This window comes from Mobula birostris, chromosome 3 (genome assembly GCF_030028105.1).
Source record: "Mobula birostris isolate sMobBir1 chromosome 3, sMobBir1.hap1, whole genome shotgun sequence".
In the NCBI taxonomy this organism is placed as follows: domain Eukaryota; kingdom Metazoa; phylum Chordata; class Chondrichthyes; order Myliobatiformes; family Myliobatidae; genus Mobula; species Mobula birostris.
The window spans coordinates 34,944,569-34,961,160 of NC_092372.1; the positions used below are offsets into that span (position 1 = coordinate 34,944,569).

At 39.0% G+C, this 16,592-nt stretch overlaps 1 protein-coding gene across 4 annotated transcripts in view; it reads left to right on the forward strand.

Moving 5' to 3' along the window:
* Window positions 1-16,592, forward strand: part of LOC140194964 (urea transporter 2-like) — a 93,005-nt gene that overhangs the window by 45,351 nt on the left and 31,062 nt on the right. For all 4 annotated transcript variants that reach the window (XM_072252446.1, XM_072252445.1, XM_072252447.1 and 1 more), the window contains 2 exons: window positions 1,366-1,494; window positions 16,211-16,403. In XM_072252446.1, the coding sequence (XP_072108547.1) occupies window positions 1,366-1,494; window positions 16,211-16,403 (322 nt within the window). The remainder of the gene's footprint in view (window positions 1-1,365; window positions 1,495-16,210; window positions 16,404-16,592) is intronic.

Genomic DNA, 16,592 nt, shown 5'->3' on the forward strand with positions numbered 1-16,592 from the left:
AGTCCTCCAGGACCTCGCCTGTGGCTAGAGAGCACATGAAGATACTGGTCAAGAGCCCAGCAATCTTGTCTTTTGCCTTCTTCAATAACCTGGGGTAAATCTTATCAGGTCCTGGGGGCATCCATCTTAATACTCATTAGGAGGCCCTAACATACTTATACAACTCAGTGCTGAACTTCTGGCCCTCCACATCCTCTCCCTTAGCAGTTGCTGAAGCGAAGTACTCAATAAGTACCTCACTCACATTCTCCACATCCAAGCAAATGTTCCCTCCTTTACACTTGAGTGGTCCCACCCTCTTCATAGTTATCTTCTTGCTCTTGATGTATGTATAGAATGCCTTGGGATTCACCTTAATCCTACTTGCCAAGGACTTTTCATGGCCCCTCCTGGTTTTCCTAATTCCCTCTTTAGTTCTTTTCTGGATTTTTATACTTCTCATGGATTTTGTTTGATCCTGACTTCTGAAGCTTTGTATAGTTTTCCATTTTTTCTTCACTAAATTCATCACCTCTTTAGACATCCACAATTTTCTTATCTTTCCATCCCTGTCTTTCCTTCTAACAGTAGCATACCTTTCCTGTACTCTGGAGAATTGATCTTTAAACATCCTTCACATGCCTGATGCGGACTTGCCAAAGAAATGGTGTTCCCAATTAATGCTTCTTAGTTCCTACCTAATGCCCTTGTAATTTGCCCTACTCCAATTTAAGGCTCCCCCCACCCCCCCAAGGACCATACCTATCCTTATCTATAGCTACACCAGGTCCAGTACGGGCCCTCCTCTTATTGGACTGTCCACATATTGATTTAAGAAACCTTCCAAATTAACAAATTCTGCCCCACTTAAACTCTTTGCACTAAGAGGATCGCAGTTTGTCTTAGGGAAGTTGAAATACCCCAAGACAACATCCCTATTAATTTTTACACATTTCTTTAATCTAATTACATATTTGTTCCCCAATGTCCCAGTTGCTATTAGAGGGTCTGTAGTACAATCCCATCAGCATGATTGCACCCCTCCTATTCTTGAGTTCTACCCAAACTCTGTGTCTGACCTCTCCATTATGTCTTCTCTGACTGCAGCTGTGATGTGGGCTCTGAATAATGGTATAACTAAACCACCTCTTTTACCTCCTCCTCTATCTTTTCTAAAACTTTGAAACGCTGTTCCAATGAAACTACTTAATGATTAAAATTCCACAACTTTTTCCATTAGCTGCACCAATAAATTTTGTTTAAAATGACAGAAAAATTGATCAGGAACTCCAGATTGCCACTTAACAATTTCAAATCAAACCAGTTTTAATATTTTAAAATTTGTTTATTTCAAAATTAACTGTTTCATGACTTTGAACTTTTCAGGTCCATGATTGCAGCAGGGCTTTCTGGGTACAATGGCATATTGGTTGGTACTCTACTGGCTGTATTTTCTGACAAAGGAGATTGGTATTGGGTGTTGTTGCTGGCTGTGATCCTCATGTCAATGTTCTGGTACGTTAAAAATGTTTAAAATCACAGAAGATCACATTAGAAACTGATGATTGGATTCTTACTTGAGTGAAGTTATATATTTACAGTAAATGTAGACTGCCTCCAATTTCTTTGACATAGATAAAAATGTTCAAACTGAAGGACTCAGTAGCCACCGATAACATAGCAATCTTTTAGTCCTCGTTTAGAGCCAATGAATAATTAGAACTGAAAAAGAAGTTTCCAATCTGTCTCCTTTACACCTTAAATGGGAACCACACTCTGAGGTTCAACTAGAATCCGCAATGGGTTTCAGTGGTGGATGTGGTCTGATGTATCATGTCATGAAATAATGTAGATAAAGAAATGCCTAAAACTGTTAATATCACCAAAAGAGCTTCCATAGGTTAATTAATTGTTAAAGTCATCTCCTAAAACTGACATCAAATACTTGATGCTTTGAGGTATGTTTAGAACTTCTATTTGAAGAAGCAATAGAACACAAAGGCCAAATATAGCAATGCTGAATCAGAGACTTGGAGGCAAATACATTTTTCATCTGTTCTCTCCCATTCAGAAAATACCCATAAAAGGTCAGCAGAAAGTGTAAAGGAAAATTAATGATTTTGATTAGTAATGGAAAAATCTATCTAATTTGCACAGGTGTTCCAAACAGAAACTGCAGAATAACTCCTATCATTTGGCATAATTGGGCCTTTGTTGGTTTGATACTGGCAGATTTTGTGGACAACTCAACACATCCCAAATTAATATTTTTAAACATTAGACAGTGGTGTGCATGTGCTATAGATCTGCATATGTGTATAAAATAAGTTTAAAGAGAACCTTTCTGAACAAGTACCATTTTAAGCATTCATTGTACAGTGTACTCACAGCCATCTGGGGAGTGAGCACACCTTGCCCAAAGAATATCAATGGACATCACACTCTTGTTTTCTATGAAAAGACATCTTAATAAATTCCCAAAATACATGTTATTTCCTTCCCCTTTATACAAATTTACACAGACATTCAATAGTTTAAGGCTAAAAGCTATTCATGTAAAATATTGCAAAATTAATTCTACTGACTACAATCATAATCACAAGACATCTTACAGATGCTGTAAATCTAGAGTAACACATACAAAATGCTGGAGGAACTCCGCAGGTCAGAGAGCGTCTATGGAAAGGAGTAAACAGTCGATGTCGATGTCTCAGCCCAAAATGTCAACTGGTTATTCCTTCCCATAGGTGCTGCTTGATCTCCTGAGTTGCTCCAGCACTTTGTATGTGTTACTCTACAATCATAATCAGGTGAAGAGTCAAAATCTTCAAACGGGACGTTGCTGCTAATTAGCCTACATCTGCACTACCTTAAAGTATAAATGTAAATAAACTAAAAGACGTATCACACTTATTTCGTATAACACTTGAAATTAAATTCTAGCCATTAACCACCCTATTGCCTGATCTCAGAAATTATCTGAGGGCTTGTTCCAAAATTGAATTTTGTTGTGAGTCGAATCATGTGCAGAGATATGACAAGTATTGATAGTTCATCCAAAATGTGCAGGTGAGGCTTGAAAAAAGTCATGGGTTTCTCTGATCACATTTACATAATATTAAATCTAAACCAAATACGGAGATCATGTTATTCCTATCTAATAAAATTGGAATGTTACAAGGTAATTGAGTAGGTTGCATGGTCGGTACAACATTGTGGGCCAAAAGGCCTGTAATGTGCTATAGATTTCTATGTAATTGCTGTTCTTTTTCTTACTTTTATTGGATATGGGCATTTACATAAAGCCAACATTAGCTGTCCATCTGCAAATGCTCTTCAGATAACTCCTACAGTGCTGCCGGGCAGTATTAAGGAAGAAATAGAGAACTTGCAGGTCACAGTGTTTGCCGCACCTTCTACACTTAGACTTTTAAGGCACTTATTTAGCCAAATAAATATAATAAATGTATGGAAATTATTTTCCAGAAAGAAATTTTGTTCACAATTCAAGTAAATTAGATACTCCAGTGTACAGTGAACATAATATACTGAAAAACAAACTCCGTAAGAAAACCTAACTAGTTAGGCCTAATATCCTGTAGGCACTTTTAATGTCTGTCAGGGGCATAAGAGCGTAAGTCTACCACAAAATTTGTATAACTGATTCTCCATGTTCATGTATAGTTCTTTGTAGAAGGATTAGAGATTAAAATTGCGACCCATTCCACAAAAATAGAACAGATGGTTGTAATTCTTTAGGAGACCTAAAATGAGGTAGATGTGAGTTCAAGCATCATGGGTGGATGAAGTGGCCTGGAAAGGTCTTGAGCTTTTGCTGACAGCCAGGACGAAATAACGTAGAATGGAATACCTGCTGACTAAAAGCAAGGAACATAAAACCAATTGAGATACAATCAAGTAGTAAATTAGAGGGAAATAATGTAATCATTCAACCTTTGTAAATGGCCTAACCACAAAAAAACTGCAGTTTAAAACTGGAGGGAGATTGTTGATAGAAACATTTGGATTTTTTTACATTTTAAAAAGGGTTCATTGAGAACTGGTTGGAACATTTATGGAGTTGAAAGTTAATCTATGGATATAAAGCTAACATATTCAAGTATCAGAGAAAGAGCGGGAGATATGATAGCAATCAGGCTCACCTCACAAGATTCACCAGAAATTGAGATTTATATAGAGTATTTGTGAGCAAAATAGCTTTTGTGTTTTTTTTTGTTTTAAATTAATGATAATTAGAGTCTTGAAGAGAAAAGGAAAAGAGTGTAGCAGTGGTAAGGAAAATTTTTAAAATGAAATTGTTCAAACAATATAGTGCTATCAGAGAGGCCTGGATATTTAACATATTGTTTCAGTGAGGTGACAATCATGGTTGAATAGCTGGCACTTTGAAAACAGGGAATTCTGAGTATAGTAATGCATCTTTAAGAAATGAATATGCTGTTCCCTTCATACCAGTGTCTGCATTTGTCTTGTCATGTGGTGTCTTTCAAGTGTAACATTTCATAGGCATTAAGCTTGCAGCATCACCTAGGAAGCACTACATGTGAAATATTTTTTCTGCTGCTTTGAAAATAAGCTACTGTACCTCTTGTTGTGTCTCAGTGCATAAAAGAATGCCTGACTAGTGTGAGGATTACAGCAGTGCTGTATCCAAGCATGCAGAGTTCAAAGTTCAAAGTAAATTTATTATCAAAATACATATATGTCATCTGATACAACCCTGAGATTCATTTTTGCGGGCATCCATAGTAAATACAAGTAACACGATAGAATCTGTGATGGTCTGCACCCAAGAGGACAGCCAACAACCGATGTGCAAAAGACAACAAGCTATGCAAAAACAAAATGGAAGGAAAAAAAGAAACAATAATAATAATAATAATAGATAAATAATCAATAAATATCAAGAATATGAGATGAAGAGTCCTTGAAAGTGAGTCCATAGACTGTGGGAACAGTTCAGTGCTGAGTGAGTGTAGCTGAGTGAGGTTATCCACTCTGGTTCAAGAGCCTGATAGTTGAGGGGTACTAACTATTCCTAAACCTGATGAATGTGGGTTCTGAGGCTCCTGTTACTCCTGTCACCTCCTTCTTGACAGCAGCAGTGAGAAGAGAGCATAGCCAAAATGGTGGGGTCCTTGATGATAGATGTTGCTTTCCTATAAACAGCATCCCATAAAGTATGCTCAATGGTATTGAGGGCTTTACCCGTGACTTTCCAGGCTATATCTACTACTTTTTATAGGATGTTCCATTCAAGGGCATTAGTGTTTCCACATCAGGATGTGATTCAACCAGTCAATATACTCTCCAACACATACCTATAGAAGCTTTTTAAAGTTTTAGATGTCATTCCAAATCTTCGCAAACTTCTAAAGAAGTAGAGGCACTGCCGTGCTTTCTCCATAATGGCACTTACGTGCCAAGCCCAGGACAGATGTTCCAAAGTGATAGCACCAAGGAATTCAAAGTTGCTAACCCTCTCCATCTCTGATTCTCCTGATGAGAACTGGCTTACAGGGCTTTGATTTCCTCCTCTTGAAGTCAATAATCAGCCTGTTGGGCTTGCTGACACTGAGTGAAAGGTTATTGTTGTGGCACCCTCAGCCAGATTTTCAATCTCTCTCCTAAGTGACAGTCAAGCATTCAAGATCATTGTGGTTGGTCTTCCATCTTAACACCCACCTTTCCACACTATTCTATAATTCTTGATTCCATAATGTTCAAAATCTATCAATTACTAACTTGATTTATTATTGAGTGTCCAAACCTTTCAAAGAAGTTTCCCCTCAGCTCAGCCCTAAACAAAGCAAGTCCTTATTCTGAAATTGTGACCATCTAGCTCCAGATTCTATACAATGAGAAAATGCTCTGTCATGCTTTGCATATTTCTATGAGTTAATCTCTCATTCTCCTAACCATGATGCAAGGATGCAAGTAATGCCCAGTTTTCATGGCAATAGTTATGATAGCCATCATCAGCAGCAGTCCACTGTGCCCCTAAATTTGAGCCACTACAACAAAGAAATAATGTCTTGCTAAACTCTGTGCGTGATCTATACACATGTTGTTGACATGAAACAGTAAAAGCCATGTTGCAATAGAAAAAAGGATGAATTGGTCCATTGGTGGGCTGAAACAATTCCACGGGTTGAACCAAAGGGCTTGGCGGCAGGTTAGAAAGATTCAACTTTTCTACCCTGATGGTACACCTTTTGCATTAGGTGTGAAACAAGATGATTAAATAGAAGAGAAGGAAGAAGATAGGAGGCATGTCTGCATATTCTAGCCTTCATGCGGTGATGGGGCCATACATCACTGGAATGGCAGTTCCTAGACCGTGGCAAGTAAAGACACTGAAGATATTAAATAGAATTCTCTCCTCAGACCAAATCAACTTCTCACATCCCAGTTGCCCTCAACCACACTCTCTTTGGATGTACCTAGAAGGTGCCAATGGTGCATGTATCACTTCCATTCCTTCTTTGCTTCAGATAACTGAGAAAGCCAAGTGGCCAGACAAGGTGAGAACAACAAAAGTTTTCACTGGGATTTTGATGGGTTTAATCTAGGAGAGAACTACAGAGATCAAACTTGCATGTGCTTAGACACTAGTAACCCGTACCTGGAAAAGAGAGAAAAATTATCAGATGTTGCAAAGGAGAACTGTAATAAATGTCATGAATGAGGACCCTATTGGAGCAGGCAACAGAACATAACTAATAGGACAATAAGGTGCCTGATTCCCAGAAAGCTTGCATTTGATATTAAATGGAGAAATCTTTTCAAAATTTCAGTCTGAAACAGAGCAAAGCAAAAGAGTGGTAGCTAGTTCAAAGAAATTAAATAAATATTCTATATCTGCCCTAATGAAGGAAGACATAGACATAGAAAGCTGAAAATTTAAAGAAAGTAGACCTCTCATGAGAATGAAGAACTTAAATAAATTAAAGAATGGTAGTAAATTTAATAAATGGTTAATAAAACAAACACTGGAAAAATTAATGGGGCTAAAACACATTCCTAGACCTGAACGGCTGCTGCAGGGGTCCAAACCTTAATTTTAATCTTCCAGCCATTTTGTACTGTACCTTCACAGAGAGTGACATTGCTGGCAAGATCAGCACTTTATTAACCAAACCTAAGTGCTTAAAGGATGATGGTGAGACAGCATCACCAGTCTTTGCACAGCCTTTAGTATAGGAAAACCTAAGTGCTAGTAATTGGAGAGCTAGGAGCTTCAACCAGTAACAGAATAAAGACATGAAGTATTTTCAAAGGACAGGTGGCAGTCAATGGAAGATACCATACATAAACTGTCAAAATTTTGTGACACATATTCATTCATGATAACATGCTTTGTGTGGTGAATGAGGTACAAAGGGTTTTGTTTTGAATGAATTTGAGATTTTTGAGTACTGTTAAACCTAGTCTCATTCCATAACATTCCTGGCTTACTCCTCATGATAAAGTTAGGATATTGGGCCATGAGATACAATTATGTCTCTTGGATTAGACTTCATTTCATTTGAAAATACAGTTCTACTCCTTTTCAAGGTCTAACTGTCCCATTTTTGAGGCGCTCCAAGTTCACAACTTACAGATGGTGAAGTTGCTCACCCAAGATACAGGTTATGCCCTTGCAAACTTCAATGATACTTCCAAATGGAGCTCTAAGATTTACCTGTTGAGTGAAAGCAGTTGATTTCCTTCCCCATCTTTGACCTTATGCCATTCATGGGAGTGAATCAATATTACGGATTTCTAGAAGCAGTCCGTGCCACCATCTCTATTGGGTTGGTTTTGCTTGCAGAAAGGTCAATTCCACTTTAGGACAGGGACTCAGTGGTGCTATACTGAAATAAGAAATAAAACTGCATTCTGCTTTTCTTGCAATAAGGTTCTGAAGTATAAGAATAAAGTTATATAGACTCTTGGCTAGTCCATTCCTTCGGTGTTGTGTACAGTACTGGATCGCGTTTTGCATGGGTACGCATATATACGGTATAGTTATTCAAAAATAAATGCTAGGCTGACTCCCGGAATTGAGTAACTTTTCTGTAAAACTAGTGAATGGGCAAAGTATAGATTCCACATCTTAGGAGGTTGAAGAATGACATATTTGAAACATAAAATATGAGAGACTTGTCAGGGTAAATGTTGAAAGGAAATGTCACCTGGCTAGGAAGTCTAAAGTTGCAATTCGGATTTCAGAACAAGAAATTGGTTATTTTTGAATGAAGTGATGAGAAATAATTTCAAAGGAGGGACTGTGAGACTTTGGATTTTTCTAGTGCAGGAAGCTGATTATAATCACTCACTGATTATATTCAGAAAAGAGATCTGCAGATTTTTGTGTGCAAAAGGAATTAAGGCCCATAGTAATAGTGCAATGTGATTGAGCTGAAGATAAAGATCAATTGTGATCTCAGTGACCGCCAAAAGCCAGTTTCAGCAGCTGAGGAGACTACTACTGTGCATTACAGTCACGTAGTGGTTAGCATTATAATACAGCTGACCCAGGTTCAATTCCTACTGCTGCCTGTAAGTAGTTACCACATGCGTTTCCTGTGGGTCCTCCATTTTCCTCCCACAGTCCAAAGATATTCCTGGTTGTTAGGTTAATTGGTCATTATAAATTGTCCCTTGATTAAGCTAAGATTAAATGAGAGGATTACTGGGGTGTATGACTAAGATTAAATCAGAGGATTGCGACTAGGATTAAATCAGGGAATTGCTGGGGAGTGTGACTAGAATTAAATCAGGGAATTGCTGGGGAGTGTGACTAAGATTAAATCAGGGGATTGCTGGGGAGTGTGACTAGGATTAAATCAGGGAATTGCTGGGGAGTGTGACTAGAATTAAATCAGGGAATTGCTGGGTAGTGTGACTAGGATTAAATCAGGGAATTGCTGGGGAGTGTGACTAGGACTAAATCAGAGAATTGCTGGGAAGTATGACTAGAATTAAATCAGGGAATTGCTGGGGAGTGTGACTAGGATTAAATCAGGGAATTGCTGGGGAGTGTGACTAGGACCAAATCAGACGATTGCTGGGGAGTGTGACTAGAATTAAATCAGGGAATTGCTGGGGAGTGTGACTAGGATTAAATCAGGGAATTGCTGGGGAGTGTGACTAGAATTAAATCAGGGAATTGCTGGGGAGTGTGACTAGGATTAAATCAGGGAATTGCTGGGGAGTGTGACTAGGATTAAATCAGGGAATTGCTGGGGAGTGTGACTAGGATTAAATCAGAGGATTGCTGGGGAGTGTGACTAGGATTAAATCAGAGGATTTCTGGGGAGTGTGACTAGGACTAAATCAGAGGATTGCTGGGGAGTGTGACTAGCATTAAAGGAAAATTCAGAACAGAATTAGCGTTGGGAAAGGGCAGCATTATATTATTTCAGCTTGGTAGTTACCAGAGAAACAGAATGGGTATAGGAGATATTGGACGATGAGATAAGTAATAGTTATTGAATTATACAGCTCAAAAAAGTCAGATCAACTCACCCTTACTAATCAAGGTGCTTCCCTGAGACAGTCCCCTTTGCCTGCTTTTGGTACATTTCCCTGTCTAAGAAACTATCCCATATACCATCACCCTCTTTATAGAAAACTTATCCCTCTTGATTTATTTCAATCTTTATCCTCTCATCTTAAACCTACATTGTCTAGTTTTAGACTCCCTCTACCTTCGGAAGAAGACTGAACATCCATGTCCTTCATGAGTTTATATATCTCCATAAAGTTACCCCTCAGCCTCCTTCATTCCAGGGAAAGCAGTCCCCCGCCTATACATTCTCTCCTAATAACTCAAGCCCTCCAGTTCCATGACATCTTTGTATATTTTTCCTGTACCCTCTGTAGCTTAGTCACAACCTTTCTATAGTATGGCAACCAGAACTTCTCACAGTACTCCAGGTGAAGGCTCACCAATGTCCTAGACAGTTGTAACATGATGTACAAATCTTGCACATTCTGTTAAAGGCAAGCCTACTATACTAAAAAAGGCATTTGATAAGGTACCCCATGCAAGGCTTATTGAGAGAGTAAGGAGGCACGGGATCCAAGGGGACATTGCTTTGTGGATCCAGAATTGGCTTGCCCACAGAAAGCAAAGGGTGGTTGTAGATGGGTCATATTCTGCATGGAGGTTGGTGACCAGTGGTGGGCCTCAGGGATCTGTTCTGGGGCCCTTACTCTTCGTAATTTTTATAAATGACCTGGATGAGGAAGTGGAGGGATGGGTTAGTAAGTTTGCTGATGACACAAGGTTGGGGTGCTGTGGATAGTGTGGAGGGCTGTCAGAGGTTACAGCAGGATATTGATAGGATGCAAAACTGGGCTGAGAAGTGGCAGACGGAGTTCAACTCAGATAAGTGCGAAGTGGCTCATTTTGGTCAAATATGATGGCAGAATATAGTATTAATGGTAAGACTCTTGGCAGTGTGGAGAATCAGAGGAATCTTGGGGTGTGAGTCCGTAGGACACTCAAAGCAGATGCGCAGGTTGACTCTGTGGTTAGGAAGGCATACGGTGTATTGACCTTCATCAATCGTGGAATTGAATTTAGGAGCTGAGAGGTAATGTTACAGCTATATAGGACCCTACTTGGAGTACTGTGCTCAGTTCTGGTTGCCTCACTATAGGAAGGATGTGGAAAGCATAGAAACGGTGCAGAGGAGATTTACAATGATATTGCCTGGATTGGGGAGTATGCATTATGAAAACAGGTTGAGTGAACTCGGCCTTTTCTCCTTGGAGTGACGGAGGATGAGAGGTGACTTGATAGAGGTGTATAAGATGATGAGAGGTGTGGAAAGTCAGAGGCTTTTTCCCAGGGCTGAAATGGCTGCCACAAGAGGGCACAGGTTTAAGGTGCCTGGGTATAGGTACAGAGGAGATGTCAGGGTTATGTTTTTTACGCAGAGAGTGGTGAATGTGTTGAATGGGCTGCCAGTGACGGTGGTGGAGGTGGCTACGATCAGGTCTTTTAGGAGGCTTTTGGATAGGTACATGGAGCTTAGAAAAATAGGGGGCTATGGGTAACCCTAGTTATTTCTAGGGTAGGGACATGTTCGGCACAACTTTGTGGGCCATAGGGCCTGTATTGTGCTGTAGGTTTTCTATATTTCTATACTCCTTCTTCATCACCTTGTTTATCTGTGTTGCTATTTTAGGGAACTATCTACTTGTACCTCTAAGTGCCTCTGTTCTTTATCACTGTCAGGGTCCTAGCATATACCATGTAAGTTTAACTTCCTATAATTCATCACTTAGTGTTTATCTTGGTTGAATTGCATCTGTAATGCCTTTGCCTACTTTCCCATTTGATCTAGATCCAATGTAAGCTTAGACAACCTTCTTTACTGTCCAGTATATCGAATTGGCTGGCTCACCTGGGGTCCTATGTGATTTCAACTTTCTGCCCAGTCTATCATGCAGGACCTTGTCAAAAGTCCAGTTGAATTTCATGTTTACAATTTCTACTGCCCTGCTTTCATTAATCTTGTTTGTCATCTCTTTTAAAAACTCATTTAATTTTGTGATTTGTGATGCACAAAGCTATACTGACTATCTCTAATCAGTCCCTGCCTTTTGATAGATCCTGTCGAACTCAGACTCTCCACCAGTAACTTACCCACCACTGCTGCTAGACTCACCAGCCTGTAGCTCCCTAGCGTGTCCTTGCAGCTCTTAAATAAAAACATTGAGTAAAGCATTTTAAAGTTTTAAAGAGTTCTATTTTAAAAACAAACCTGTAATCAGGACCAATTGCAACCACGTATTTTTAGAGAAATTAAGAAAAAGATGGCAAGTGATTAATACATAATTGTTAGTTCATGGCTAAAAGGTGAAGTGCCACAGAATTGGAAGATAGCTAATATAAACTCCATTTCAAGAAGGCTAAGAAAGATGATGGAACATGTCCAGGAAACTGTAGATCAATGAGAGAACAAAGATTCTTGAAGAGAACTGAAGAACAGCTCATCACAAAATGTATAATAATGAATAACCAGCAGGGACTTCTTACTTTACCAGCTTCACTGAAATTTTTCAAGCAGTAACTGAAGGAATAGAAAATGATAATGAGAACATGAGGTAATGGATAAAGAGTCCTTAAAGTGAGATCACTGGCTGTGGGAACTTCTCAATAGATGAACAAGAGAGTGTAGTTATCCCCTTTTGTTCAAGAGCCTGATGGTTGAGGGGTAGTTACTGTTCTTGAACCTGGTGGGGCAAGTCATAAGGCTTTTGTACCTTCCACCTGATGGCAACAGCAGGAAAAGAGCACGGCCTCGGTAGTGGCGATCTCAGATATCTGCTTTCCTACAACAGTGTTTCCTGTAAATATGATCAATGTTTGGGAGGGCTTTACCCGTGATGGATTGGACTGAATCCTTTACGACTGTAGGATCTTCCATTCAAAGGCATTAGAATTTCAAAAGATTTTTGATAAGGTGTTCCATAAAAGAGAAATGGATTAGGTCAGAAAATAAAATAAAACAAGCAGCAGAATGGATTGCCAACTAATTTCAGGAGAGAAAGCAGTAAATGGGGAGAAAGGGGAGAAAGGAAAAACAACTCACAATGGAAGAAAGTGAGAAGTGGATCAGTGCAGTGACCACTGCTCTTCACAACTTATATTAATGATTTAGATTCTGGAATCTTAAAACATCTAATTTTGCAAATGAAGCCAAATAGGATTTGAAAAGGATGAGGAAATTCAACATGAGAAGTATGCAATAAACTACAGAAGGATAATAATAAATGGGGGTGGGTAATTTAAAGACCCTAACAAGAGAAAATCTGCAGATGCTGGAATCTGAGCAACACACACAAAATGCCGGAGGAACTCAGCAGGCCAGGCAGCATCAATGGTAAAAAGTACAGTCGACACTTCGAGCCGAAGCCCTTTGGCAAGACTTCAGCCCAGAACATCAGCTGCACTTTTTTCCATAGATGGCCTGCTGAGTTATTCCAGTATTTTGTGTGTGTTGAACAGCTGACTCTATTTCCTTGCAAAAATAGAGCTAAGGGGTGATCAAATAGAGTCTTTCAAATTACGAAGGACTTCGAAAGAATTGCTGCACATTTTTCCTCTGCAGCTTCAGAGTCCTTACGTGGCATTCGTGTTAACTGAGAACGATGAGGGTTCCCATGCTGTATTAAGAAGTTGATCAATGAGTGGTTTGTTAATCACATTGTGGTGGAGGCTTGGCTCCACTTCCGCAAGGAAGGCTGTTGCGTTAGGATACAGAAACATTTCTGCAATATTTTTCTGCCAACTGGACCTACTTGTCCTAGCCTTTGGACCAAGGAACATTAGAAACCTGAAATTGTGTGTGGCCAGTAGAGCATCTGCCTCACTACTCTAGTAGGGTGGTTTAGACTGGCCTCTGGGTAGATTAGTTTGTGATTTTTTGATTAGTTTGCACTTTTCCCCCATGATCAGACTGAATATTCAAACTACACAATCTCTCAATAACAGTTAATACATCTGACAGCATCCGGGTCAAAGTTTTGCTTGGTTGGCCCACCAATTATCATGCCTATTCTCTGTCCACACACCGGAATGTCAGTAGTACCATCTACAGCAACATGTTAACAACAACTTTACTGTCTAAATCAGAGCTTCACAATTGGGGGTCCACAGACTCCTTGCTCCATGGTAGTGGTCCATGGCATAAAATAGGTTGGGAACTCCAGGTCTAGATGAAATAAGGGAGCAATTGTATAGGAATCACATCTTTAGTGACCCAGGTTCTATCCTGACCTCCGTTGGAATTTGCATGTTCCCCATAACTGTGTGCGTTTTCCACAGGAACTCGGATGTCCTACTCAATGCAGATCAAGAAATTTATTGCCCATTGTAGTCTGTCTCTAGTGGAGGGTTTCCCAACCTGGGGTGCATGGACCCCTCGGTTAATGGTAGGAGTCCCTGGCATAAAAAAGGTTGGGGACTCCTGCTTTAGTGTGTAGGCGATTGCTGGGGGAAGTTGATATGAATATAGAAAAAGTAAAATAGGATTATTGTAGGATTGTAGGTGGGTAGTTCATGGGTGTGGATTCAATGGGCCAAAGAGCCTATTTCAATGTTATTATGACTCTATTCTATTTTATATGGATCACAAATGTTTCTGTTTCCGTACACATCACAACAACATCTTGGTTTGTAAGTTAATTGGCATCTGTAAATTAGCTCTATGTGAATGTTGATGGTAGGAAAATCATAGGGCAATTAATGAGCCAATGAGAACTAATAGGTCAGGAGGAAATAAGTGGGAAAATCAGTTTGCTAGATTGTTCAGAGAAATCAGACTCAACAAACCATATGAAGCCCTTCTGTGTTGTAAGGAGAAGTACGTAAGGAGAAGGATCGAATTGGTTACTTCCTGTCATATGCTGGTGAGATTAATACATTCATGGAGCATCTCACCATTATACTCAACTTTTCAGTAAGTGTGCAGGCATGGGAGTCAGTGATACAAGTCAATAATGAAAAGCACCTGGCATAGTGTATGACCACTTGTTTTAATTACTCTATGAATGCAATCAACTTAAGTGGTGTTAAAATTTGAAACAAGAAGCAAAAAGCTGCAGCATTATCACTTACACAAAGGAGTGACCAAGGATCTTTGGATGATATTTTTGGATGGATGAATTAAGACACTGAAGCACCTTTGATCTGACAAATGATGCTTGAAGAGGTTGTCCCATGGTTATGATACCCACAATGACATTTATTAGAATATTGCTCAGTTTCAAAGAACTTAGACAGGTGATCATCCACTCTATGTAATTTCATCTCACTTATATCTTATTTCCTACAACCTCTCTCCATTCCTATGCTTGGTGACCCCTCTATTTTTTTAAATTTATAATTGATTATCACTTAGGATACCCGTGACGATAAGTGGAATGAAAGTGAAGAAACACAGGAGAGGATCAAGACGGATCGGGGGAGAAAGCAGGGAGATTGTTGCATAAGGGTCTTGGAGCAGAAGAGTTCCATCACTCAGCAAGAAATTATTATTGTTCACCATATCCAAGAGATCTTAGCTTCAAAAAATCGTTACCTATTACTGAATTAAATAATAAATTTTAGAAGTTTTTTTTAAAGTTTCATCGAGTTTAATCAAATTTAGTTACTTTGATCAGCCATACGAGGGGTGATTGATAAGCTTATGGCCTAAGGTAGAAGGAGTCAATTTTAGAAAACCTAGCACATTTATTTTTCCTACATTTACAAACTTAGTCCAGCGGTCAATGAACATACGGATCCCTTCTTTGTAGAAGTCAGCATCTTGGACCTCCAGAAGTGGTCCATAGCAGGGGTGATTGATAAGTTCATAGCCTAAGGTAAAAGGAGATGAGAAAAAACTTCAAACTTTCTGTTTTTTCACTCAAAGAGTTGAACTGCATGTGCATGTAACAAGAGCTATATAACTCATCTCCTTCTACCTCAGGCCACGAACTTATCAATCATCCCTGCTGTGGACCACCTGGAGGTCCAAGACGTTCTCGTTACATGCACTTGCAGTTCAACTCTTTGAGTGATAATGCAGAAAGTTTGAAGTTAATAACACATCTTCTTCCACCTTTGGCCACAAACTTATCAATCACCCCTGCTGTGGACCACTTCTACAAAGAAGGGATCCATATGCTCCACGACTGCTGGACTAAGTGTGTACATGTAGGAAGGGACTATGTTGAAAAATTAATGTGCTAGGTTTTCTAAAATTGACTCCTTCTACCTTAGGCCACGAAATTATCAATCACCCCTCGGATTTATTTGCATATGATCAGCTAAAATCCAAATCTGAATTTATCCATTAATTAGAATACTGCTCAATTCTGAAGACTTTCAACTGGAGATCATCCACTCTGTGTAAATCTCACTTATACCTTACTTCCTACAACCATGAGTTTTCTCTCTCCATTGCTAATCTTTGAGATCTCTCCTTTTTTATTATTTATAATTGGTTATTTGGTATATAGTTTTGAAGAATTAAATATTATTATAGGAGTGCTATATGAGCTCCCTTCTTCACCTTTAATAAAATTTAAAGTTGCATAGAATCGCCAATCAGTAAGTGAATGAAAATAGTGCTTAAAGGTAATGTATTCTTTATGTGAGAAAATAGGGTATCCAAGCCCTTTAATGAGTGATACTAATTTGCATTGGAACTGTTTCTTTTTGCAGCCCTATTATTTCCAGTGCCTTGGCTGCCGTCATGGGAAAATGGGATCTACCAGTTTTCACGCTGCCTTTTAACTTAACTGTTGCTTTGTTCATGGCTGCTACAGGACACTACAATCAGCATTTCCCTCAGGTTCTTATTGTACCTGTACATACAAAGCAAAATATTACATGGCCTGATCTCAGTATACCTATGGTAAGCAACATTATGCTTCCTTTTAATTTTGTAAATTGGTGCAGAATATATTAATCTATTGTCAATATCATGAATATACAATGTTAATATATAAATTAATACACAATATCTGTTCAAACATTATTAACAAGAGCAAACATTTTCATTTAAATAACTGCTGAAAATTACCTTTCTTTCTTTATGTACTGT